Consider the following 26,234-nt stretch of genomic DNA (forward strand, 5'->3'; position numbering starts at 1 on the left):
CATTATAACTTTAAGGATTTGATACTCAGAGGTAAAGACTTCAATCTTTAGATATTAATGATTTTACAGCTTCTAAACAGTATAGTCAGATACTGTTAGAGTCGTGTAAGTATACAAGAAGTTCAGACTCAATCTGGAAGTTGATGGAAATTCCTCTCTTTCTATTTACTATGTTAACCTGGAGCAAGTAATTCATGATCCCTCGGCTAGCAAACTTCATGGTTGTTAAAACCTCTCTCCTTAACATTTATTTTATACAATTAGGTATCTCTGCACAACTTCTTAATTTTAAAGAAGCTACTCTTCATATTTTCTATGGGTTGCCAAGCTATTTTTTCATCAACTGAAATAAAGAAATCAAATAACATTATCAGCATTTGCAATAAATATTGAAAGAGGGTGGATTGTCATCAGAATTTATCATTATGGATATTTTTGAGGGGGTGATATAACACTTGCTATAAATATTCATGATGTTCTTAAATCTAGAAGTATTCAGTGATGAGGTGATTTTATGCCTGTTTATGCTGGCAGGAACAAAAGAAACTTTAAAAACTGAAAGCATAAACATAATTGAACCACCCACTTAAAAGAGAAATTGGAATAGATGTTTTCCAGGGGAGAACATGCTTTCTGTGTAAAAAGGGCTAGTGTAACAAGAAGTCATCTATTCTTGATTTCTTTAGACAGCTAGCGCTTTGTGCCTTGTCTAGTTTCTGTGTTTTAAGAGCTTGTTCTGTGTAGCAGAAATAATACAATAAATGGGTTTAACCACATTTGTCTCAGCTAGACAGTCTGCTTTGTCAGAGATTGCTGGTACAACATAAACAAATTATGTGTTTGTAGTGCTTTTCAATGAAAGCCTATCTAACAGAGCTGAGATTGTGTTTCAGCAGCTGTAGATTTAATCTCCTACCTGTCAGTTAAAACAGGCATTTCCTGAGCCAGATAAGGACTGGCTGTAGAGGAGGGAAGTAGTAACAGCTGGACAAAGACCTATTATTATTGGCTGATAATTTCTATCTAGATTCAACTTCTTATTCTAAGGAAGAAACTAGAATCATAGTGTGCTGCTGCTGGAGCTAACACAATCTAAAGTTGATGAATCAAGAAAAGTGAAGGAGTTGGATTTTTTGTCATTCATTTTTGGGAACACTCGTGACACTAAAAAAAATGTCTACAGCTCTGATCATCAAGATGTAGTTGTGACAACAGGACTGAAGAAAAATACTATTACAAATTTATAACTACACATTTAAGAATTTAGACAGTAATGCAAACTACTTATACTCACAAAACTAAGTCTATGGGTTGATGCTTTACCACACGAAACAACTTATTATGGATACTGGGACTAATTGTCCTGAATATTGTACAATAGAGCTAATGTTAAATATCTGTTCTGTTTTATCTGTGCACTTCTACACTTTTTCTTTTCCTTGCCTCCTAATTTTTAATTAGAAAAATATGATTGCCATCATAGCAATTGGAAGTATTGGAGGGTTAAAAATAATGGAGAAAGGAGTTAAATAACTTCACTTTGCTTTTTCCTCTCCTTCTTTTCTTCCTTTCTTCTACCCTTCCTGCTCTCTTCTCCCTCCTCTTCCTCCTCCTCACTTTCTCATCCTCCCTGCTTTATGTAGGATAAGGAGAGCAGAATTCTTTTTCTCTTTAATTTTTTCATCTACAGACTTGGTTTGGAGAAAATATCTATATGTTTAATCCTCTAAGAAAAGAATAACTGGTGGTAGGATATCGTGAGCCTGGTGCTTGTATTTATGTTATCCTGGTTAACAACCTATAATTTTTATTTATAGAAATACATGAGTTATTAAGTTTGAAAATGAGCATGTGTGTATTAATTTAAGCTTTTTATAGTTAACCTTTTCATAAAAGTTTTGATTCCAAATTTCTTTTTACATATAAATTTGATCATTACAAAGATATATGTGAGGTAAGTAGTACATGAGACTTTAGAGCATACATTTGCTGGAGTAGGATGGACAAAGTGGGCAGTAATTGAAGACACACGAGACAAATGCTAGTTTACAAATAACCACAGTATTCTCACTTGTGCCTTCCCTCCCTTTCTCCTTCCTTCACTTTAGTTTTCCTTTCATGTTTTTATATTCTTCCTGCTTATTTTTTTATTTCTTTTGCTTTGTTATCATCTTGTGACTTAAACAAACTTGTCTGCTGCTACATTTGTTTTCTTGCTGATACTAATGTTGGTCAGGGGTTTCTATTGTGCTCTCCTTAAGACCTAAGATACACTATGTTTGTCTTTATTTATTTACTGTTAAAAACTGTTATCAAGGGCAAGTTAATATTGTATTTTTGATAAGCTTATATGTGAAAATTAAAGCATTGGAGTAGAAGATAGGAAATTTTAGAATTTCTTATAGAAAGATCAAATGTAGAATATTCAATATTCATTTTTCATCTTGAATTCTGGTTCTATTTTTTCTCTTGATCTGGGTGTACCAATATCTTTCTACTTCTTTTTGGTTCTAAATTGCTTTGTGGCTATTTTTAATCACTAATGATCCAATACAATCCTATCTACCTACCTACCTATCTATCTATCTATCTATCTAATATAATGATTGCATCAAGTTATTGTTCATCAGACTTAACCAAAGCTGTAGGCCTTTTGTTCTTTGTAACAACAGGGATTTCAGGACAGGTGAATTACTGCAGCATCAATTTTGTGTTGTAAATTCCAATTTTATTTAGCAAATATGACATTCATCTTAACTATAGCAAAAGAAAATGCAAGAGGTGTTTTATCTATTATTTGAATCACATTGTATATATTCAGGTTCAATCAGACACATGTTTACTCTTTGCCTCTCATATTTGGGGGCACTGTCCTAGCAGCATGCTATGAGTCTGTCACCATGTTGTTTTCCTTCTGCTTGAGCACAGAGGAGATGTAAGGTGGAAACATTATCTCAACTTTCGGATGATTGTAGTTTTTAAGCTGGATCCTCTGCTTTCATTCTTCCCTCGTTATGGCGAGTTTTCTTCATAGGAACCAAGATGATCTTTACAAACTTAAATTGGGTTTCATGCCACTATTCTTGATATGCTCCAGTGATTTCCTGTCACAATCAGAATACAATCCATGCTCAATACTGTGCTGTATCAGGCACTAAATGATCTATCTATAGCTATGCTCTGCCACTCTGCTCATTCTGCTTTGCCTTCCTAGGCCTACATATCCAACCATTTATTTTCTTGAGGTCTTCCAGTTATTCAATAGTGTGCTGTCTTATCTCCTTAGAGAAGGTGTGCTTGACCATGCTTATTTAAAATAATCCTTCATTCCCTACTCACTGCCTCTTTCTCCCCCTCCAGTTCCCATAATCTCTTATTTGACTTTACTTTCTTCATTACATAGAATTAACCAACATATATTTATTTGTATGTTTTTCTTCCTATGTATATCTGCACACACACATAACAAGATGCCTCAAAAAGCTAATGGAAAGTGGAAAAGATGTCTATTTTTGGTGCAAAAATTTTTTGAAGTCCATTCCTAGGTTTTTTTTTCTTATGATATACATGTTCTGTGACTGTTTTGTGTGCCATTTATCTTCAAAATTTATGATAGGGATATCATATATGATTATGCTTGCAGTGGCTAGAATAGTGTCACATATTAACATAAACATGTGTTCATAGGTTTAATGAATGAATGAATGCATTTACATGGGAAAACCACTAAATAATTCAACACAACATGTGCAATGCACATTTTGACACGGGAAAAGAAATTAATTTCACAAATGGGTTGAGTTTGTTCTGAACATTGAGGATTCATCAGGTTTGGGAAGGCAAAGAAGAGAAAGGAAAACATTCCATACAGTAAGGAAAATGATTCAATCAGAGACAAAAGGTACCACAAAGCAGAAGGAGAAAGATGATAATAAAAAGGAGTTGGGGCAGAGACTTGAGGCAGACATCAAGACATGAGAAGAGACTGTATGACAGCCTTATCTGTGGGCTTGTACCTTATCTTCTTTAATAGGGACAGTGTTATTGTATCTGATCTATTTAATACAAAGACAGTGATAAAGGAAACTTAAAAATAAAGAACATTCATTTTAAAAATCAGCATGCTAGCTTATCCTGATTTTCATCTTCTTTGTCAACTTAGTCATTGAGTTGAGGAAGCAAGTGTAGCAGAGAATGAAAGTGAGAGAGTGAGCTCAAGAGAGAGTAATGTGCGTGATGGAAGTGAGACAGGTTATGCTCCACAGTCACATTATAGCACATGACATTAGCTTTTGGTCTAACAAATTAGATCAAGTGATGCAGATTGAATCCCTGAAGTCAACCTGACTTGTGGTTATAGTCACTATTTATTAGTACTCAGTATTAATTTTTTAAGGTAACTTTATCTCTTTATACCCTCTCCTGCAGTCATTTGTACAATCAGTGTTCCTCCTAGGAACAACCAAGGAGGGTCAACTTGCCAGGGCTGAGCAGAGCAGTCACTTACTTAGACACCATAGTTATGTTTTGTTTAGAGTTCCCACAGCATGTTTCTCTGGTCTTCTTGTAAAAGATAAAACAGCTTCTATTTTCCATAAGAGATATTGCTTAAATAGTTTTCTGTCATTCATTCTGTATTGCATAATCAACCAACTATTATCTAACAAATATTTTTCAGTGATTTTTGGGGAATTTGTATTCTCAGCTCCTCTGGTGAGAGCATCTTATCATTTCTGTCAATCAAGAATATAATTGATCATGATGAAATTATGAAAGTTTTAAGATATCACTAAATTACCTTATAGAGAAATTTTAACAGATGTAAGTGTACATTTATTTTTAAAATGCCTTAAATTTTTGCATTTTCTTATCAAGGAACTTCAGATACATCATGGCATAGCTAAAAGAAGAGATAACTATGATGAGATTATTTTTAGAGTAGATTTATATTTCTATTCTTTGATTTAAGAATTGTGAATGGTGAAAGAACTTTTAATTTATTTAGAAGATTTAAAAATTCACCCAAATTGTTGTATCTTATTTTTAAATTACAGAATAAAACTTTTAATATGCTTAAGTATTAAATATTTTGTTGTAACCCTACTGTGTGTTGACCTATTACTGAGCCTTAGGGAGAAACCAAGTCCTTACCTTTAAGTTGCTTCCATATAATTTTAATAAGACCTGTATTTTAAAATGTGAAACTACATTTCTGGATGAGGAATTTAATAATTGAACTCTGATCACTGCTAACAGAATAAGCTTGTATAAAAGTACTTCAGGGGTAAAAGCCAGATTGCCTTCATTACAGGTCAAAAGTTTATGAAAGGTTTATATCTGGATTTGGTTGTTGCAAAGAAAGGAATGCCATATTCTTCACAAATGTTACCATATTCTTATGGCATTTATACAAATTTTGAAAAAATGAATTTCCATCTTGGCAAAGCACTTTGATCATTGTGTATTTTAATGGGGTTTTCATTTAAGAACAACAATCATTAGTCTTTAATATGTTTCATACTTCTCCAGAAATAGGACAGAATGGAATAAGAAACATTCATCTTCACTAGTCTTTGGAAATATCTAAATTGACTGGCTCAGTCTTCCGTGATGGCCTGGTGACCACTAACTGTGACTATTTGCATAATAGTCAACTCTTCACTTCTGTAGTGATAACTGTTTGTATCTGATTAAAATTAAGACTGTTTTAGTTCTCTTGACTTTTCCAGAAGTTGCAAAAATTGAGATTTGCTGTTCTGCTTTAACCAAACAAATGCACACATGGGGATAACAATATGCTGAGTTTATGCAGATTTTACAGCACGAATCTGAATAAAATACCCACTAATAGATCCTTAAGGAGTAATAAACACACATGAATTTTCCTTAGTTGCACTTTAAAGTGATTTTAACATACTACTAGACCTTAACAATAATATTTAATTGACAAGATTATGCATTTGTATGAATTGAAAAGGTAGTAGATATCTAATTCCAACTGAATCATAAATTTTACTTTTGCATAACATGTTTTATTAATTTCTTTATGGCCAGGATATTCTATTTCCCTCCTGGTGAGAGTTTCTTAAAACATAGTGAGATAATTTAACCACATTTAATTAACATTTATCATCCTTTTTAGAAAGTAATCTGACTTATATCCTCATAAACACTCTGAAAAATTTTCTGGGATATAGACCATAGGCAGGCTGTGCAATGAGACCTGGTGGAATTTCTGTGTTGATTATATTCCAAACTATCATGACAAACTAGATGGTTTGTTCAAGTCTGTCAGTTAAAACAGACCTGGCACCACCACCTGATAAAATAAGATGTAGGTATCTATAAAGCTTCCTTTTTGTTTGGAGCTGTACACAGTAGCAGACTGAGATAAAGCTCATGAAATGACTGAAAAGTCGACTGAAGACAGGCATCCCTTCTCATAGGGAGTCAGTGAGGTCATTGTATTTATACTGGTCTTTTCATTTCATGATATAAGGTAACAAGAGATTATTGGAATCGAGATTATCTGAGTACCACGTGTGTGTGTGTGTGTGTGTGTGTGTGTGTGTTTAATTCAATGATTAAGCAGAGTGTATACAGATGAATTGGAGATACTGATGATTCTGGTTGATTAATGAGATGTTTCCCCATTTTAAAAATGTGAGTAGAGTATACATTTATATTATGCTGGGAATCTAGAAAGGAATGTTAACCCAAAGGCTAGTATTGGTTATTTCATGGCTATTAACCTGAGTCTCTAAATATATACCCAAAGAAGATTTTTAAAACATGTACCATTGATGTGATGGGAGAATTGTGCTCTTACTCCAAGGGAAAAAGCTGGAAAGTGCTGTCTGTGAAGTGGATTTTACTTAGCTATCACAAAGACCAGCATAGCAATCAAAATTGCTTTGTTTGTATCTTTACTCTTGGTATTGGAGGTTGTGACTTTGTGAAGCTGGTATCTTGTCTATTTCTTCTGCAAATAATTCAGTTATTTTGTCAAGCATATTTAGTAGTTTAACAAATAGAAGAAGTCTATTGGAACTGATTCTGTTTTTTCTTTAAATTAACTATTGAAATATGGGACAAAGGGGAGAAGGAGAGAGGAATTCCCAAACCTACAAAATTGTATTTTGGAAATGAATAATAATAAGAAAAAACAAAAAGAAATATACCCAGAAAAAATTACATGTAAAGTTATCTTTTCATTAACATATCGCTACTAAAGCATATGACTATGAAAGACCAAAGCTTTGGTTTAAAAGGATGCTCCTAAACTAATATCTTTAGTTTGCTCTATTTTTTAATGGGTTTTCTTGCCTCTTTAGTGAGAATGTTACAAAGATGTTGTGTTTAATTCAACATGAATGATAACAGAGTGTTTAATATTATTATCCTCATGGGACCTGATAAACCGAGGGAATGATGGAGAGAGTGAGGAGGAAGGGAGAGCAGTAGGGGGAGAGAAAGAGAAAGAGAGACAGGGAAAGAGAGGGACAGAGGGGGGGAGAGAGAGAAAGAGAGACAGGGAAAGAGAGGGACAGAGAGGGAGAGAGGGGGGAGAGAAAGAGAAAGAGAGACAGGGAAAGAGAGGGACAGAGAGGGAGAGAGGGGGGAGAGACAGGGAAAGAGAGGGACAGAGAGGGAGGGGGGGAGAGAGAGAGAAAGAGAGACAGGGAAAGAGAGGGACAGAGAGGGAGGGGGGGAGAGAGAGAGAACATTAGGAGAAAGAACTTTTGCCAAAAGCAAATAAAAGCAGCAATATTCTCTTCCAAGTGCAGATGGTGGGAAACATCCGAGAAGGTGAGGCTTTGTTAAATTTCTAAAAAAATGTGTATTCTAGACTTGTTCCTGGTAGAATTTCAGTTTAATTACTCTTCTCTTAGAGTGATCTAGGTTGTCTAGAAGCATGATTTGCTGTACCTCATTAACTATAGCAGCCAGAATTGTGAACAAATACAGCTTAAAACCTTTTGCAATTGTGTTACCAACACCATGCTATGGAAATTGAGGCTCAAAAGATCAACTGCTAAGTTCTAAGTGATTGGTTTTAAAGCATTGATCAGTTAATACAAGATGTCTGCCATATTCTAAAACTTATTATAAGAGCAATGGGGCTTGTGGAAATGTAAATGATGTAGGATAGTCAGTTTACTTAGTGAAAGATTAGTGAATTGAGGCAATTATTGAATCACCAGGTAGATATTTGATGCGTAATTCAGTGCTTCTTTTTGCACTTTATACTATGGTCAACCAAGAGAGGTTCAATATGTTCACTGCTACATAAACTTTCTAGGAAGAACACTCATTATGTTTTTGGCAAGTTTTAGCAATGGTAGCAACAAAAATGATTTGAAACTAGAAGGGTTTCCATTGAGGCATGAATTTATCCTATCAAATGGGGCCTCTCCCTCCTAGTCTCTAGAATTCACTGAGGTTTAATGTGTGCTTTTTGACAGTAGGAAGGCGCATCCCTGATCTTGAAGGATTTTTCTTGCAGGCTTTTGCAGCCTTTATTTCTCCTTTTCTAGATTCTATAGCTTATACCATGATAATGCTCTGTGAAAATGACTAATCTTTTTTTTTGCAATAAAGAATATGACCATTAGGGAAATTGCCTCTTTCTTTTCATTCTGTCCATTCTCCCTTCTCTTTTACCTTCTTTCCTCTCAGCTTTTTTTCTTGAACCTGTATTTTTTTTGAACCTGTCTCTCCTCACCATGTCATGTTGTACATAATTGGAAGCATTCCTTCTGCAATTTTAAAGATTTCTCCAATTAAATTAATGAGTACTGACTCTCTGGAAATAAAAAAATGGTTTTTTTTAAACAGAAGACCTCAGATGGTGGGTCTCAATTCAGTAATCAACATTAATGTGCACATTATTTTCAGTATAAATAGTTAGTGACTTGAAAGAAGTTAAATGCTCTTCATGAAAGAGACAATGAGCTTCCCCGAGTGTCTCTCTGTTTGCGTATTAGTACACAGCCAGGTCTCTGCCAAGTTGCTCCCTGACTGCTGCAGATGCTCCTTCCCAAGCATTCTGAGTTGTATCTTTAGTGCAAGTCTTCAGGGACAAACAATAGCACCTGTTCCTCACAAGATATCAGGCCAGTTAGCCCATTCATGTATCTTTAATGAAGCTCTGGGGCAGATGGCAAATAGAAAAAGAAAAAGAAAAAAAAATGGCATCATCAACAACTTAGCACAGAGAAAACAAAGAGGATAAGTGTTGATGCAACAATGCTGTGTTACGAATTGGAAGAGACAGAACCTAAGTGTTTCACACACATCTGCTGCTGTCTTGATTCTCTGAAAGACGTGAGGAACACACGAGCAATTAAAATTTCTGGGCATGCGGCCGATTAGATCAAGAATGTTCCCCCACCCCCAGCAAAGGGGAAACACTTTGGTCAGAGATGGTGGCAGTTCAGAATTAATGGACATTGTGCTTTCAGAGAGGTGTTTGTTACTTTCATGATGTACTCAGCAGCACTGACAATGGGGTTCTGATTTTTCAATTCTTGCTTAAGTTGGGTACCAGGCAGCTGGTCCTTACTTGCAAAACAATAAAAATATTGCAGTTTCCGCATTCACAAATACATTTTGGCAACATCAGGTTTTACTCTTTGTGTGAACAAAATTCATTTTGCCTCATTATGTATAGGGTAATTAAATATCTAAATTTGTGCTTAGGGAAAATTATTCTTTCAAGGGAAATAAACATTCTATTTGAAATTTGATATCTGTGGAAGACATGTGGAGGCTGGTCACTAAGGAGTTACTTTTTGTTCTTTAGTTAGAGTACTTTTAGAGATTAAATCTTTCAGTGTAACTGTCCTTCCTGGCACATCATCCAATAGGGAAACAGAATAATAGGAAGGAAAAAGAAGCAAGATTACATTTTCCAGGACCTGGTACACTTTTCATGAATCCTCAGTATTATTTATCCCAAGCACTGGTGCTCAGCGCAATGATTGTAATCCATAACTTCTAGAAGAACATATTCTGAGTGTTTATGTGGCTCCTCTGTGACTACCAAGCTCGGATTCCTCCTTTTTCCTCTTGCCTTACTCTTGCTTTCTGTTTGTTTCCCATATTCAATTGAAGATCTTCTAACAAATGCAATAAATGAAAAACTAAGAGATAGGTAAATCCTTGCTTGCATTCCTATGTTCCACTTACATCATTTGTACTGACTCTTCCTGGTGAGCACTCTATGGAAGATGGTAATGAGAATGTTCATGAATCCTCATTACTCTCACCAATTTTTTTAAAGATTTATTTATTTTTATTGGAAAGGAAGATTTGCAGAGAGGAGAGAAAGAGCTTATGTCTGCTGGTTCACTTCCCAATTGGCCACAGCTGAAACTGGAGCTGAGCTGATCTGAAACCAGGAGCCAGGAGCTTCTTCTAGGTCTCCCGCAGGGTCCCAAGGCTTTCCCAGGACATGAGCAGAGAGTTAGATGGGAAGTGGAACAGCCAGGACACAAACTGGTACCCATATGGGATAGCACTGCATGCAAGATGAGTAATTAGCCACTAGGCTACCACACTGGACCCTACTCTCTCTAATTTTTAAGATAGAAATTCTTTAACAGTGGAAGGGAATGTGAATAGTATCGTTGAATTGTGCCTACGTCAATACCTTGTTTGCTATGGAAGACACCAAGTTAAGGATATATATGATTATTTATTACATTTATTGTTTATTCCTATGGAATGAAAATATGGAAATTCTTGTTTTTGTTTTTAAAAGATTTATTTATTTTGATTTGCAAGGCAGATTTATAGAGAGAAGGAGAGGCAGAAATATCTTCTGTCTGCTGACTTGCCTCCCAAATGGCGACAGTTGCCAGAGCTGTTCTGATCTAGAGTCAAGAGCCAAAAGCTTTTTCAGTTATCCCATGTGGATGCAGGGGCTCAAAGACTTGGGCTTTGCTCCGATGCTTTCTCAGGCCACAAGGAGCAGCCAAGACACAAACCAGTGTCCATCGCTGATGCCGGCACCACAGAGTGGAGGGTTAGCCTGCTGAGGCACTGTGCCTGCCCAGCAGTCAGATATTTATTACCGTGAAGAAATGTATCACTTATCACCTTATTATCTGTTTAACAAAAAATGACTTCATGGTTAAATAATAGATTCTTAAAAGTACAAACTTGAGCCCTAACAGAATACTTACTTTTACTTAGACTTGAATTTGCCTCTACCAGCTTTTAATGGACAAAGTATCTTTTATGACTTTGTCTGTCTAATTAAGTAAGGATAATGCAAGTAAGTACCTTGTTGAAGTTTGAGGAGTTAATGTGACAGGACTTGTAATCACTTTTCAAAGCTCAGCATACAGGACATATGCTGGAAAATATTAGCTATTATAGTCATTATCATGATTTCTGTAATTAGGGCCCAAAGAAGATCTTTTCCCACCATCCTTCAGTAGTTTCTCCCTAGCTATTGGACGTTTCAGGTTGTCGTTAATACAAGACACCTTCAATTGTCACAACATTATTTCCTTAAAATAAGGTCTGTTTTGTTACTTGGAACTGAGTGATCGTGGTTAAGGAATCCATTATAATTATTTGAATTATTGAAGGCAGATACTAAGCTCAAGTGCATTCTTGATAAAAAAAAAAATCAAAGTTGGACTTCATTTAGACTTGAACAGCATTTATAACATCATACTGCAGAATCGCCTCAAACAGTATAGCATGAAACACAAATTTATTTTGATCTGGAGACCTCCAGATTTTCGTTGCTCTATCAGTGTTTACAATTGACTTCTTTTTTCCTGTCATTGGGGTTCATGTAATGTAATGGAAAAAGCCACTGGGAAGAGTGATCAGCAGCTCTGGACTTTAGACCCGGATCTGTAATAGGCAATATAACCTTAGGTTTGTATCTTTTAGCGTCTCTAGCCATCTGTTGCCTGGTCAGTAAACTGTGAGAATTGGACTACATTAGTGGTTCTTGAAGAATGATCCTTAGACCAGCAGCACCAGCTGCATTTGGGAGCTTGTTAGAAATGTACTCCGTGGCCCCTCCTCAGATCTACTAATTCAGAGACTCGGAGGGTGGGACCAAGCAATCAGTATGCTAACAAATCCTATGCTTGATTCTGATGCACATTAAGCTTGCCAGTCGCTGCTGCAGACTCAATTTTAGTCTAACATTTAGATTATTGGACCCAATCACAAGTTTCTGAATCCAAAGATACGGGGAAGAGCCCAAGAAATTTACTTTCTAAAAATGTTCGCAGATATTAGTGATGCTGCTGGTCAAATACCCAACTCGGAAGATTACCAGGTTTGATCAGCTGTAAGCTCCATCCCAACTCTGCAGTTCTGTTGTTATTATTGCTTTTGTAATGTCTTCCATCCTTATCCTTATTTATTTTGTCTCTCAACTTGTTAGGGCAGCTGCTTGGCTGGTACTTAGCACTTAAAGTTTCTAGCATATCGTATTCTGCGGACTTTTATAGATAGAAAAGAACTTTCTGAAATTCCTTCAGCTTATGTTGGTAGTAAATACCTACAGCTCTTTAGCATTAAAATGACCTTAGATGCCATCCCTAGTTATGCTATTACTGTTCACAATCACATAGCAATTTGTTTAGACACCAACATTCAAGAATTACCATCTTGTCCCTCATGTGTTGTTGTCTTAGGATCTTCAGAGTCTGTAAAGATAAAAATTACCTTTACAATAGAAAATCTTATTTAAGGAATAATGTTTAAATAACTCCCCGTATGTATCTTCACAGAATCTCTGTAGTTCCACCTCTTCTTTTTCATAGTTGTCTAGATGTTCTAGATGGGATAATAACTCTATAAGGCATGGTAACAAGCTTCTGCCTGATGAACTGAATCTTTTTCTTTTCTTTTCTTTTTTGGTTCTTATTTTCTTTCTTAAAGCGTAGGTATGGGTAAGATCCACTCTTTCTTGTTTTATGAGTCTGAATAATTTCCTAGTGCTGAATTACGGTCTACACACACAAAAAAGAACATAGATCTATTCACTACAGCATTAAATAGTTAACTGTTACATCAAGTTCCATGTCACACATTTTACCTTTACTATCTGTTTAATTCTCATAATCACCAAGTGAGAGTATAGTTAGTTTCTGTTTTTACATGAGGAAATATGAATAGACTCAGAAAGGTGACATAGCCAAGGAAATGGCAGTGTATAGATTATAGTTCAGATTTGTTTACCAACGAAACCTCTGTAGGCATGCCCTAAGTTCTCATAAATGAATGAATAAAGGACTTGCCGTAGTCATACGGCCGTCTTAATGTTGACTTTAAACGACTGTATTGTTACAATGTTGGACAGGCCCTCTTGGTGATGACCTAATCAGGTGTCTAGTTATGTATATACTTGAGAACATCGCTGATATATGGGGAGGCTGGTTGGACTTTTATTTGACTGCTTCTCAGAAAAGATGCCAACTGATGTTTGAATTGTTTACTAGGAGATTATTTTTTGAACTGAAAATCCATAAAATCTCTTCCTTTGAACCTAGTTTTGCTCTTTATAAACAGCCAATCTTAATCTAATCCTGCTTCCAGATGTTATTCCCTCACATACTTGAAGAAAACCGTCAAACTTTCTTTCCAAAGCTAATAAATATTCTTAATTTTTTAGTTAATTATTAAGATCTCTGACTAATAATAGTAACTTAATAAATGTTTGTTGCATGAATGCAGGTAAGAACAAATAAATATGACATGCATAGTCCTCACTTCCTTATCACCTGTCCTCGGAGAGTAAGGTTTCAATGGTATGTTCAAGCGAGAATCTAGGACCATAGTATTAAAAGAAAATGAAATTAAAGTCTGTGATGTACTCTTGCACTGAAGAGTAGTCACCACAAAATACACTGTATTTTATTTTTGACATCAACCAGTGCATTTATCTTTGACATCACAAGTCTGCATCAGATCACAACAAACCAAAGCTGAACAGCAAATCCAGTGCTTTTCCCCAGGGTTAAAGGCAACGCCTGGGCACAAGGGGATCACTCCAATTTAAGCATGCTAAGTGTGTACCCCTGTGTTCAAAACTGAGGCTTACCTCAGCTGAAATGGAAGAAATAGCTGTTCAAAGCTAGTTTCTTTCACGCCCCACTGGCAAGGTAGTAATTGCACAAAGACCTTTTTATTATAAGTTGATTTTCCTGAGAAATGAATTCAGAAAAATACTGTAAAGTGTTTAGTTTTTGCTTGCCCTTTATTAACCCACATCTTAGGACTTCCCCTAGAGAAAAACTGGTGGTAAATGAAACCTCCTAGACCCACAGAGAAACATTTTTGTACTGTATCCCTGGTTGTGGATGGAACATGGACAGGACAAGGTGCTATTTAAATAGGGTCATCAGAAGCTTTAGGAATTTGAGCAGAGCATGAGTTTAAGGTTGATAGAATTGCTCTAAAAAGTTGGATCTTAAACAAAAGACAATACAGCCCTCTTATATTGCAGAGGCCAAAGAGCCTGTTTAAGCTTCAAGGTAATATCTTTTGATACATCTTAGTTTTGATCTTTAAAATAAAAAATCCCTGTAGTTTAATCTACAAAGTGTGCCTTGAAAGCCAGGACAAACCTTTCTGTTGTGCTAGGTTAGAATCAGGGTAGCATGCAGAGTGTACAGAAGGGAGCTAGGAAATAAAAATGTAATTTCCACAAGCATGGTTCAGTCATGGCTCTTACTTCCTTTATGTGGAAAACAAATACTGATATAGAGTGAAGATTTTCTAGTTTGCATTTTTGTGCTCTTTGATACATTTATTGAGGTCAAATGAAATTTGATATAGTAGGATTTATTATGAAATATTCTCTGAATACAACTCCATAATTACTGAGCTACATGGTAGTGCATAAAGCTGTAAAACCTCTTAGCCAGACACGCAATTTATATGTTACATCAAGGTGTGTATGGCAAAGAATATTAGTTTAATTGGGATCCAAGATGAAGTAGCCTTAAATCTGAAGAGCTATATGTTTGACATAATGCAGTGAGGTTTTGAAATAAGGGACCTGAATTGGACAGACACCGCTTTGGGCATATATGCAGTTAGAATTTTCTGACCAGGGATACAAGATATTATTTTGAAAATAAAAATCAGAAAGCAGCACAGGCGAAGGAGCAAAACCTCTTTAGGTTGTAAAGTATAAGACACAAATTCATCTCAATTAGTTCTCTGCTTAAAGAAAGAAGAAAGGAAAGAAAAAGAACTGAGTGTGGTTTGGTGGAAGTGGCGCTGGGGCAAATTCACCATAAAGCTGCCTCTTGGGTATACCACTAGCATCTAGGAAAGGATTTTGTAGAATTTTGCCTGAATTTTCCCAAATTGCCGAGTTGGAATGAAAATAGAGGTGGGTTGTTGTGTGTGGCAGCACACCACAAGGAGAGAAAAACAAATACTTTGTTGGCATACATCTGCTCTCTGTCTGATCATAGACTCTCTTCTGTTTAGCAGGTTCAGGGTCACATGCCTCCGCTCATGATCCCAATTTTTCCACATGACCAGCGGACCCTGGCAGCAGCTGCCGCTGCCCAACAGGGATTCCTCTTTCCCCCTGGAATCACGTACAAACCAGGTAAGTAGAGAGAGAATTCACGTTCTTTTGGAAATGCTCAGATCCACATTTTTCTTGTCAGTAGTCACAACAAGCATAAGAACATACACGAAGACTGTGAATAAAAAAAAACCAACAACTGTGAAAGTTTATGTCAAAGTAATATCAGAATTGGGAACAGGGGTTATTGTGACAAATTAATTAGTTGTTAGTAATTCTGACTTTCTCTTCCACTTGAATTTGTTGCAAGTTCACAGATAAAAGGCTGCTTTCCTTGGGGACTAGCAAATTTTTGTCAGTTCTCTCTTGTAACTTGCCTGTGAATAATTTTATCTGATTAAAATCTTACCCCTAAGAGCTTTTATACTCTAGGAAAGTGGCAACATACAGTATATTTGCTGTTCTTGATTGCTAGTTAGATTTGTTTCAGAAAAAAAAAAGTTAAAACTAGTCTTCACTAGAGTAAAATTGGTCTGATTCAATTAACTTAGCACTAATAGGTAAGATTCATTTTGATTTTAGTTTCAATAATGAAGCATCCAATAACATTTTCCTATTCATCTTCGAACCTCAAAAAACAGGTCGTATAACCTTGCAGTGAAATATGTTTTGAGATGATTTAGCAAATGTTGTGAATTTTCTTTATTCCTCTGAGTTTGCTGGACTCCTGGGGAATTCAATTAAGGGCATAATGGTTTGAAGCTTCGTTCAGAGCCTCCTTGTAAACAGGGCTTTAAATGTTTAAAGATACATTGCCAAAGGAATCCAATGCAAGAAGATAGTCAAGTAAATAAAAGTCAACCTTAATTTCAGTTGTGCATTCTTTGTAAGTGACCTCAGCTCAGAAGAAGTGACCTTGTTCTACTCATTAATAATTTCTGTGTCAAGTTCTTTTTAACATATTAACCTGATTATATTAACCCCTAAAGCTGAGTGCAACATTTTCTTTGTGTGTGTGGTTTATCAAGCAGACAAAGGCAAACGTTTTAATATACTGAAGGCAATAATAACATATAAATCACTTCTGAGTAAGGAAGCTTATGAATAGCATAAAAACAAACCTGAGTTTTAATATTTATTTTAATTGCTTACTGCTGTTGATTATTTTTCTCACTCTTTTTGCATTTGGTAGAGAAATTCTCTCATTGTTTTAAAAAAAAAAAAGATAGAGGGTTAAGGAATAGTGCTGCTAAGGGGTTTGGTTCACCTAAGGGGTGCTTCAGTTCTCCAGACTCAAGTGAATCAAACCTGCTATTTGTGTTGCCAGTTTTGGAGACCTGAGTAAAAACAACATTATGGTGTTCAAATGGTTAAAAATATATTTTCCTTAGAAAAAAATTTTTAAAGAAAGTTGTATTTCCTATGAAGCTGGCATCTGTTTTAGGGCAGGAGTGTGTAAGTATTTTGTCAGAGAGTGTGTTCAGTCAGTGCAGTAGCTCACCTCTTCCCTAAATATGTGTAGTTTATTCTGAACTGTTTCTTCATCTCAACTTCTTGCAACATTGAAGGAAGCATATATATATATATATATATATATATATATATATATATAGTTTTTTTTAATTGAAGCTAGGTGCTACTGTTGCATCAGTCCTAGGAACTTTTAAAATAAGCGAGGTGATACCAGACATGTCTTTTACAGTAAAAGCTTCATAGATCCACATCAGATGTGGGCCTTGTTTTGTGCCTTGAACATAGACATCTTGTAACTATATTCCTCAACTACTTGTGTTGAAAAGATAGTGCTTTTTATTATTATTTTGGAAGAAAATATTGCTATATATTCAATGAATCTGGAACACTTGTAAGAAAACATCTTAAAAAAAATCAGCGAGTTTGTAGCATGTAACCAAGAGGAAGACAGGCACTGGCCCGCTATTGTGCAGCCCTTGGTTACTGGCATTAAGCAGAGTGCAGGTAGAGTAGTGTCCTGTGGCAGTGAGCTGTAGTTTGATTCTCGTGGCAAAACTCAGATAAGGTGGGAATATCTGTGATCAAAATAAGGTTGGCAAAAAGGTATTTTCTGGTGACCCCTAAATTATGTCAAAGAATTTAATTAGCCAGAACTTAGCACCAAGGTATGTGTGGCTGGGTTAGGTGACTGCTGTTGTCTGGGATCCAGATATGCCCAGTTCTATAGGTTAAACTACTTAGAGGGGAGCAATGGCTCATTGTCTCTTACATGTTTGTTCATATTGTCCCAACACTAGTTCAGAACATTACCCGAATGTGGTACTTGCTCTCTTCAAATCAAATCAAGGTAGTTATTCAATCAGCTGAAGACATAAATGCCACGGAATTATTCCAGGTTATAGGAAAGTGGATAGGGAGTGAAAAAGGAAATTTATCTTTTAATATATTAAGACCAAGGTAGCATTTGCTCATGCTCATCGTTTATGAGCAGCATTAAAAAAATATGCCGCCATTTCAAGGCATTCGTGTGCGACAAAGCCACTGTCTTCTAAATGTGTAATGTATCCCTTACGTACATTTCAAGATGAAGTCATCAGCTTGGGGCCAAAAAAACAAAGTGTTGCTTGTCCAGATAGCAGTCCAAAAGTAGTCTACTCTGCCAGTTTGGCCTCCAGAGCATAAAATTCCTCTACTGGTAGTGCAACAAATTATTTTGAACCACTTTAAAATAATTTTTGTGTACAAAGAATCTTAGATTAGCCAAAATATCTATCTCTTAACATTTCTTTATAACTGAAAATATTTTTAAAATCCTCTACTTTTAATTTTCTTTTGGAGAAATATACAGTACAGTAATTGATAACTCTCCCTGTAACTACATCCCTAGCCTCTAGGAAGCTCTGTTATCTTTTGTGGCGAATTTGATTATTTAGGGACTTCCTTTAAAAGGAATCATAACACTATTTATCCTCTGCATCTGACACAGTTTCATAAGCATGCTTTCAGGGTTCATTCATGTAATAACATATATCAAATTTTAATTCCTTTCAATGACTGAATAATATTATTTTATTGGTATATCTCACGTTTTGGATACCATTCCTCTGTTGACAGACACTTGGTTGTTGTATAGTTTGGCTATCCTGAACAACACTTCTGTGAATATTGATTTACAAATATCTGTCGAGTCTCTGCCTTCAGCTCTTTTGGATATGTATGTAGGAATGCCTGATGAGTCATATTATGATTTCTATGTTTGACCTTTTGAAAAAGCACCTAACTATTTTCTAGAGCAGATAGTCATTTCACATTCCTATCAGCAATGTAAGAGGGTTCCAATTTCTTTCAGTATTCACCAACACTTATTTTCCAATATTGGAAAAATTTTACTGTAGTCATCCTACTAGGTATGAAGTGACACCTCATCATAGTTTTTATTTGCATTTTCCTAATGATTCATGGTGTTTAGCATCTTTTCAGGTGACTATTGGACATTTTTATATCTTCTTTGAAGAACACTTTACTTAAGTACTTTGTCCAATTGAGAACTGACTTGTTGAGTGTGAGTTCTTACGAAACGATGACTATTAATAGCATAATGGTTATATGATGTACAAACCTTTTCTCTGGTGCTTTTAGGTTGTTATTTAGCCTTCCTCTCAGTTATTCTTTGGTACAGAAAAGTTCTTAATTTTTATGTAATGTAATTTTTCAATTTTTTTCTTTTGTTTCCTGTGCCTTTGGTATCATCATGATGAAACCATTGTCAAATAGAACTTATGAAGATTTGCCTCTGTTAGTATACAATATAATTTACCTCTGTATTAGAATACAATTTTTAAAATAGTTTTAGCAAATACTTTTACAACTTTCGAATTAATTTTTATATCTGGTGTAAGGTACAACGAAATGTAAAATATAAAAACTGGATGTATCTTTGTGGGTGTAGTAGTTTCCTCAGCATCATCTGTTGAGACGATAGCCCTTTTTCCATTAAATAATTTTGTGCCATTGTCAAAAATCATTGGCCATATATATAATGGCTTATTTCTAGGCTGCTATTTGTGCTTCATTGGTCCATATGTTTGTCTTTTGGCCAATACCATGCAGTTTTAATTACTGTCCATTGGTAGGAAGAATGTGCATTTTCCAATTTTTTTCTTCTTTTTCAAGACTGTTTTATCTGTTATGGCCCCTTGAGAATGGCTGCTACATTTCTGTGAAAAAAGTTTGTTGTGATTTTGATAGGAATTGTATTGAATCTGTGGATGCCTTTGGGCAGTATTGACATCCTAAGAGTACTAAATGTTGTTATTCAGGAAGTCACATTTCTTTCAGTTTATGTATTCTTTCAGCAATGGCTTGTAATTTTCATCTTAAAAGTCCTTCAGCTCCTTGGATAAATTTATTCCAAAGTATCCAGTTCCTTTAAACGCCATTGCAAATAGAATTGCTTTTTTCTTAATTTCCTTTCTGGTTCTTCATTTCTAATGTGTTTAAACACAGCTGAGTTTTGTTTATTTTCCACACTGCCTGTTGATTGAATTTGTTTATTAGTTGTAGTAACTTTCTGATAGATTCTTTGGTATTTTCTATATATTATCAAATTATATGTTTAGATAAAATATATATGATATAAATATATCTCATCTTCAAATAAAAGCAGACTTACTTCTTCCTTACCAAGGCCTTTTATCTGGTTTCCTTTTCTAACAACACTGACTGGCATTTCCAGTACAGTGCAGCAGTTAAAGTGAGCACCATTTTCTTGTTCCTAATATTAGGAAGAAAGCTTTGTCTTTAAACATCAGGTTTATATCATTAATCTTCTTTGCCATCCTGAGGAATTTTCCATATATTTCTAGTTTAAAGAGAGTTTTTAATGATAGAAATCTATTGGATTTTTGTCAGATGCCCTTCATTGATTGAGATAATCACGTCTTTTCTTACTCCTTTTTCTACCTCAGGTTTCAAAGGCCTACATGCAGATATAAAATAAATGAAGAAATTAAGAACAATTTCGGTGATCTTAGAGTTCTAGGATCAAAAATCTGTTCATCATTGATCTATTCTTTGACACGTCATAGAGAAATTACTAGAAAAAAAAAGAGTGCCGTGATTTCATCAATGATTATCTCAGTCTTTGCTAAATTTTTATGTTTGTTCTTAAAACAAATTGAAGTTTTAAATATTCTTAGGGTTCCAAATAGAATTCGCCTATTACTCACCAATTCTCGCTGTGCTGTGATGTTGTACAAACATGTTGTTATGTTGCACCATCTCTGCATTCCTCAGGCAAATCCTACTTTGTCATGGTGAATAATATTTTAATGTGCTATTATATTTGATTTGCTAATATTTTGTTGAGATTTTTTACAACTATAGTCAGAAAAGGTATTGGCCTATAATTTTCTGTTTCCGTGATGTTTTTATCTGTTTTGTGTTAGAAAATGCTGACTTCCAGAATAAGGTAGGAAGTGTTCCCTGTTCAGTTGTGGACAGGTTTGAAGAGTCAGTGTTAACCGTTTGAACACTTTGTAAAAGTCGTTGGTGCAGCCATCTGGTTGCTGGGAGCTTTTTGATTACTGATTTGATCTCTTCCTATAAACCTGTTGAAATGTTCTTTTTCTTCCTGAATCAGCTAGGTTATTCTTTTATTTTATGAAATCTCCTATTTCTTGTAAGTTGTCTAGTTGGTTGGTTTGTATCTGTTACAATGGTTACCTAATGCTTTTTAATTCTTTTGTTTGTTAGCATTTTATTGAGTGCTACTTATCTGCTAAGAAATGGTTCCTTACAGATGTATCTGTGTATAAAATCTTATTTAATTTTTATAGCAACTCTGAGATTTAGGTAGTAGTAGGTGGCTATTATCTCTATTTTGTAAAAGAAAAACCTCAAAATGTTAATTTTTCTAGACTTTGCATCCATAAAATAGTGGAGATAGTATGTAAACTGATGTGACATTCCCTACTCTTGAGGACATAACCTAAGTGTGTGAGATCTTAAGAAAAATATAAATTTTTTCTATGCTGTAAAGAATATGATTCATATTTGTGGAGTTAACCAAATTATATCTTGCTTGGCATATTTCCAAAGTATTGCAAATTAGAGGTGTATAAATGCTATTAAAATACTTGACTAATTAAATCAATCTATTTGGAATCAAAGCATTCCTGGGGTCCTTCATATCAGTACCCTAATTTTCAAAAGAAAACTTTGAGGACCAGCAAAAAAGTATGGTAACTCGTATAAAGTAGTTTAGTTTTATGACAAAGTCAAGGTTTTTTCACTACTCCTTCATGTAAGGAAGCTATGTTATTAGTTATAACTAAGAAGTGAAGATTGAGAGTTTTTTAAAGATTGGTTTCTTATGAAGGGGATATTTTAGTACCATGTCATTCACATTATCTTATTTAATTGCTGTTGTGAAAAATTATTTGGTTTTCAAGTTTGAAATGTCTGGATGTGATTTCGAAATAAGTGAAGAAATTAATTATATTTGATTGCCAGAATTTTCGAAGGTATGTAAAACAGTGCAGGTGATCTTAAAACAAATTTGCGATCAGAAATCATCATTTATCTGTTCTTTGATGAGTCTAGGAAACATTGCTAGGAAAAAATGAGAGCACAGTGGTTTCAGCAGTGCATATCCCAATCTTTACTAATTTTCTTGTGTTTATCCTTAAGAATAATTTAAAGTTTTAAATATTTTGTAATTCTTTAGAATTCTAAATAGAATTCAACTATTACCCACTAACACTTGCTATGCTGTGATGTTGGACAAATACAAGAGAAGACTTCTGGCATTCCTTCACAGAATAGAGAGAATGTCTTCACAAATGTTTTCTTACATTGACTGTGTGTATCTCAGGGAGATCTATGTAACATATTGTTTCCAACTTTTCTTTGTTATCGGTGATTCAGGTATTTCTGAAGTGTAGCAAACATGATAACTCGCCCTGGTCTGTAGGTTACCTGGTAACTTATTATTCTGTGAAGCCAACACAGAATAATTTGTAAAAATGAATATTTAGTATATGCATTGAAGAGTGGGAAATGAGGTATAACATAGATTCTCTCCTTGAGGATCTTCGTAAAGAATCCTCAAGTCAAATCTTTGTTCTTTTTTCTTCCCCTACTCCTCCCAACTTCTCTAAGTAATTTCTCCAAAGTATTAATATCTGAACATATTTTTTTATACTCAACAATTGCAGTAACTTATCTTTCTTAAGAATGAAAGCAAATGGAAAGTTCTTACCATATTATTGGCTCTTTAAAAAAATAGGAATTTGTGTCAGAGTTATACATATTTGAAATATTCCTACTGGAGTTAGGCTGAATCTAATGAATCGTAAATCCCTACTACCTGCTTCTCTTCTATTGTGACTAGATTATCTTAAGTTTCGCCTTCGTTTAAGAATGTGTTCTCTCTGAGAAAATGGATTAAGGGTCTCAAAATACAAACAGGATGAATAAGTTCAATATCACAGTAAGGAGACTGTGGTTAAGAAAATATTCATTAACAAAATAGCTAGGAGAGAGGATTTTGAATGTTATCAACACCAGGAATTTATAAATGATTTTAAAAATGCAGATCACCCTGATTGGATCATTATTTTATATGTGTTTGAAAACCACATTGCCCCCTCCCATAAATATATACAATTGTGATGTGTTCATTACATTTGTGATAAATGAAATAATTGACTTTCTCTTGCTAAGGACTCTTGTTGTGGGACAGCTTTGATTTCCAGAGGCGGTTGTTCTGACATGTGAAACTAACATTAAGAAAATTTTCCATAGTTTTAAGATCCTGTTTTGATACATTGTATAACAATTTAGATAAATCCAGCCAGTTATAATTATCTAGAAGGCTGGAAAACTCAATTTGCCAAACGGGTATTCTTTCCCCAGTTAGTGTTTGGAGGTTGCCTTCTTAGATTGGAGGTAGCAAGGGTGAGATCACAATGATGCCTAAAGTTTTCCTGTTCCAACAGGCTTCACTTATCCTTTGTCTAAATTTAAAAAGAATGGGTCCTCATGCAAGCACTTCATATTCAGAGACAAATTAAAAAAAAACGCAAAACATTGCTGCAACTTGTTGATTGATTTCTTGCCAAGTCAGGCACACTGAGAACGTTTTCTTGATAGACTCTTAAATAGAAAAAAAAAATCAAAAAACAAGATAGGAGTAGGAGAGAAATGTGTGACTTTGTTATTTTTTAAAAATGGATTAAAGTTCATTCTCTTAACTCTTTTGTAGTTCCTACGGGTTTCTCTTTTGCTTTTAAACCTCCTCTTGTCCCTGCCTTTTTGTCCCTCTCTCTTCTAAGTATCATCTGTGATAAACTTTTGTTACTGTAATATGTTCATTTTTACTCTTAGTATCAATATAATATGTTCTGAAGAAATAGCTTTCTAAAGATTTCACTCAGATATGTAGAAGCAACCCAGCAAAAAGGTTAAAAACATTTTTAAAATATGTTTTGTCAGCAGTGGAAGGAGAGCTGTTTGTAGCTAGCAGGTGAGCTGGAGAGTACTGCAGGGTGTGGTAGAGATAGTAATAAATTAACTGGCAAGCCAAAAACTATGAAAAAAAAAAGTCAGCTATTTCATAGCATAGAAGCATGACAGCTATGAAAAAAGGAGTGCCCCAGGGAATTCTTTTAGAGTTTGATTTTTAAAAATATGTTTGACATGAAAAATGTTTTAGTACAAATAAAGCAACTGGTATTAAACTTACAGGGAGGGGGTGTTGTGGTTTAGAGTTCATATGAATAATGCATGATATTTAAAGAAAGAACAGCTCTAAAATATTCTGGGAGGCAGTCTATGTTGATGGTTGAAATGGTGATTTTTCCCCCCTGTTTTTGAAGCATCATTAATTCAGCATCATTTCGTGCTTTTTTTTAAAGATCTGATATGAACCGAAGAAATGCCATTGGACTTAGATTAGGTTATTCTTTTCTTCACATAATTTAGCCTAAATATCAAGAAGATCAGTAGAATTATTTAAGCATAAAGTGACAGTCATTTGCTATAAAAATAATTTGGCCTAGTTATCTTTAAAAAAAAAAAAAAAAAGAAAGAAAGAAAAACCTCATACAGTACCGGAAACCAAAATCAACCTCATGGAAGGGAAAAAGCAAGATCAGATATTTTGAACATTACTCCATAGGAGACCAGCACAATATAGTGTTAGTGAAAGCATTGTAGCAGCACTCCATATGCAATCAGAAGCCAATTGTTACTGGACTGTGTACAAGCACACACTGTGCTCAATGGTCTGATGAGGTATTATGGATATGATGCAAAGAGACTGTGTAGATTAGAAGCTAACAATTTGTTAAAAGTGAAAGCAACTTAACATTTACACGGGACCAGCTGAGTTGCACTTCATGAGGCAAACAGGATGAGCTCCAAGCAACCGGGGGCACCTGGAAGGTTCCAGGTTCTAGTGACCTTGCAAATAAAGAGGTTTTCTTGCTTTCTGGTTGACTACCATTATTAGTCATCCTGTGATCCTTTATACACTGTCTCTTCATTATTATATTCAGCTTTCAGTGTGGAAAGTTCATGCTAAACAGCATGATTAGTATAAATGTCAGAAATGTGTGGAAGAACAGCCTATTAAAATATAGCCTAGAGATAGTACATAACGCCGACTTTAAATAAGTAGCTAAAGCCAAAGTGATATTGTATTAAATCACTGGTATTGTACAATTTAGCTACAGATATTAATTTTTCTTTCTGTTACTTGATATGTTCCTCATCATCTTCTTGGTTCTTCAAGTTTGTGCTCATCCCATGTTCATAAATCATAGGAATTGTTCCCATTCCTTATATTGAATTGGAGTTTTAAAAATTCATTAAGATGTAGCACTAATCTGTGCTGTCCCGTGATTGGGCTCAGCTGAATTTTAGTTCAGACATCCCATGTAAACTGGGTGTCTGTGTAATAAAGTTGTCGACAGATTTGTACCAATAGTACATGACTGTGTACTCAGCCCTACCAGTTCAGTACCAGATAGTCATTCAGAAAAAAAAAAAAAGTGGTGTCTATACATGTTGTGAGGTAAGATGAGATGTTGTTTCATCCCTGTCAGATTGCACAAGTTGTTATCTCCAACTCCTTTTATTTATTTTTTTTAGAAAAATAAAATTTTAGGTTAGTGTCAGTTAATAGCTCATCGCCTTTTTGGGCCTCTCATAATTGGCTTTGCCTCCCAAGCCAAAACTTTCAGTTGTTCTAATATGAAAACCTCAGTGCTTTCACTGTGTGCTGAGTGTCAGCCTGGCTTTAAGATATTTTTTTTACTCTTAAAAAATGATGTATTACAAGATTTGTAATGGAGTGAACATGCTTGAATTGCGCATTTAATTTTTTAAGCATTCATGTTTTGCCAGTTTGCCTACCAGCTATCTGTTAACAAAAGTTCCAAGGCAGCACTGCAAGTCTGTGCCCAACTAAGTCTTTTGTCTCTGCAGATGTTTGGGCTTAGAGCAATGTTGTAAAGCTCGGGCGATCCAAGGACCATGTTTGTACTTGTCTGCTGTGATTGCCTGTGCATTGTCTAAACCTGCATGCATTGTTCTTTCCGACAGGTGATAACTACCCTGTACAGTTCATTCCATCAACAATGGCAGCTGCTGCTGCTTCTGGACTCAGCCCTTTACAGCTCCAGGTAAGTGCCAGAAGGAAAAAATGTGGGAGAGGAGCCAGTACTTTAGTAAA

At 35.1% G+C, this 26,234-nt stretch overlaps 1 protein-coding gene across 20 annotated transcripts in view; it reads left to right on the forward strand.

Annotated features, from left to right (window-relative positions):
- SOX6 (SRY-box transcription factor 6) overlaps positions 1 to 26,234 on the forward strand; it is a 472,980-nt gene that overhangs the window by 325,940 nt on the left and 120,806 nt on the right. For 14 of the 20 annotated variants that reach the window (XM_040989053.1, XM_040989045.1, XM_040989056.1 and 11 more), the window contains 2 exons: positions 15,481 to 15,604; positions 26,105 to 26,184. In XM_040989053.1, coding sequence (XP_040844987.1) covers positions 15,481 to 15,604; positions 26,105 to 26,184 — 204 coding nt within the window. The remainder of the gene's footprint in view (positions 1 to 15,480; positions 15,605 to 26,104; positions 26,185 to 26,234) is intronic. The other 6 variants (XM_040989047.1, XM_040989043.1, XM_040989051.1 and 3 more) reach the window with 1 other exon arrangement.

This window comes from Ochotona curzoniae, unplaced genomic scaffold (assembly GCF_017591425.1).
Source record: "Ochotona curzoniae isolate NIBS_2020 unplaced genomic scaffold, NIBS_Ocur_1.0 contig_517, whole genome shotgun sequence".
In the NCBI taxonomy this organism is placed as follows: domain Eukaryota; kingdom Metazoa; phylum Chordata; class Mammalia; order Lagomorpha; family Ochotonidae; genus Ochotona; species Ochotona curzoniae.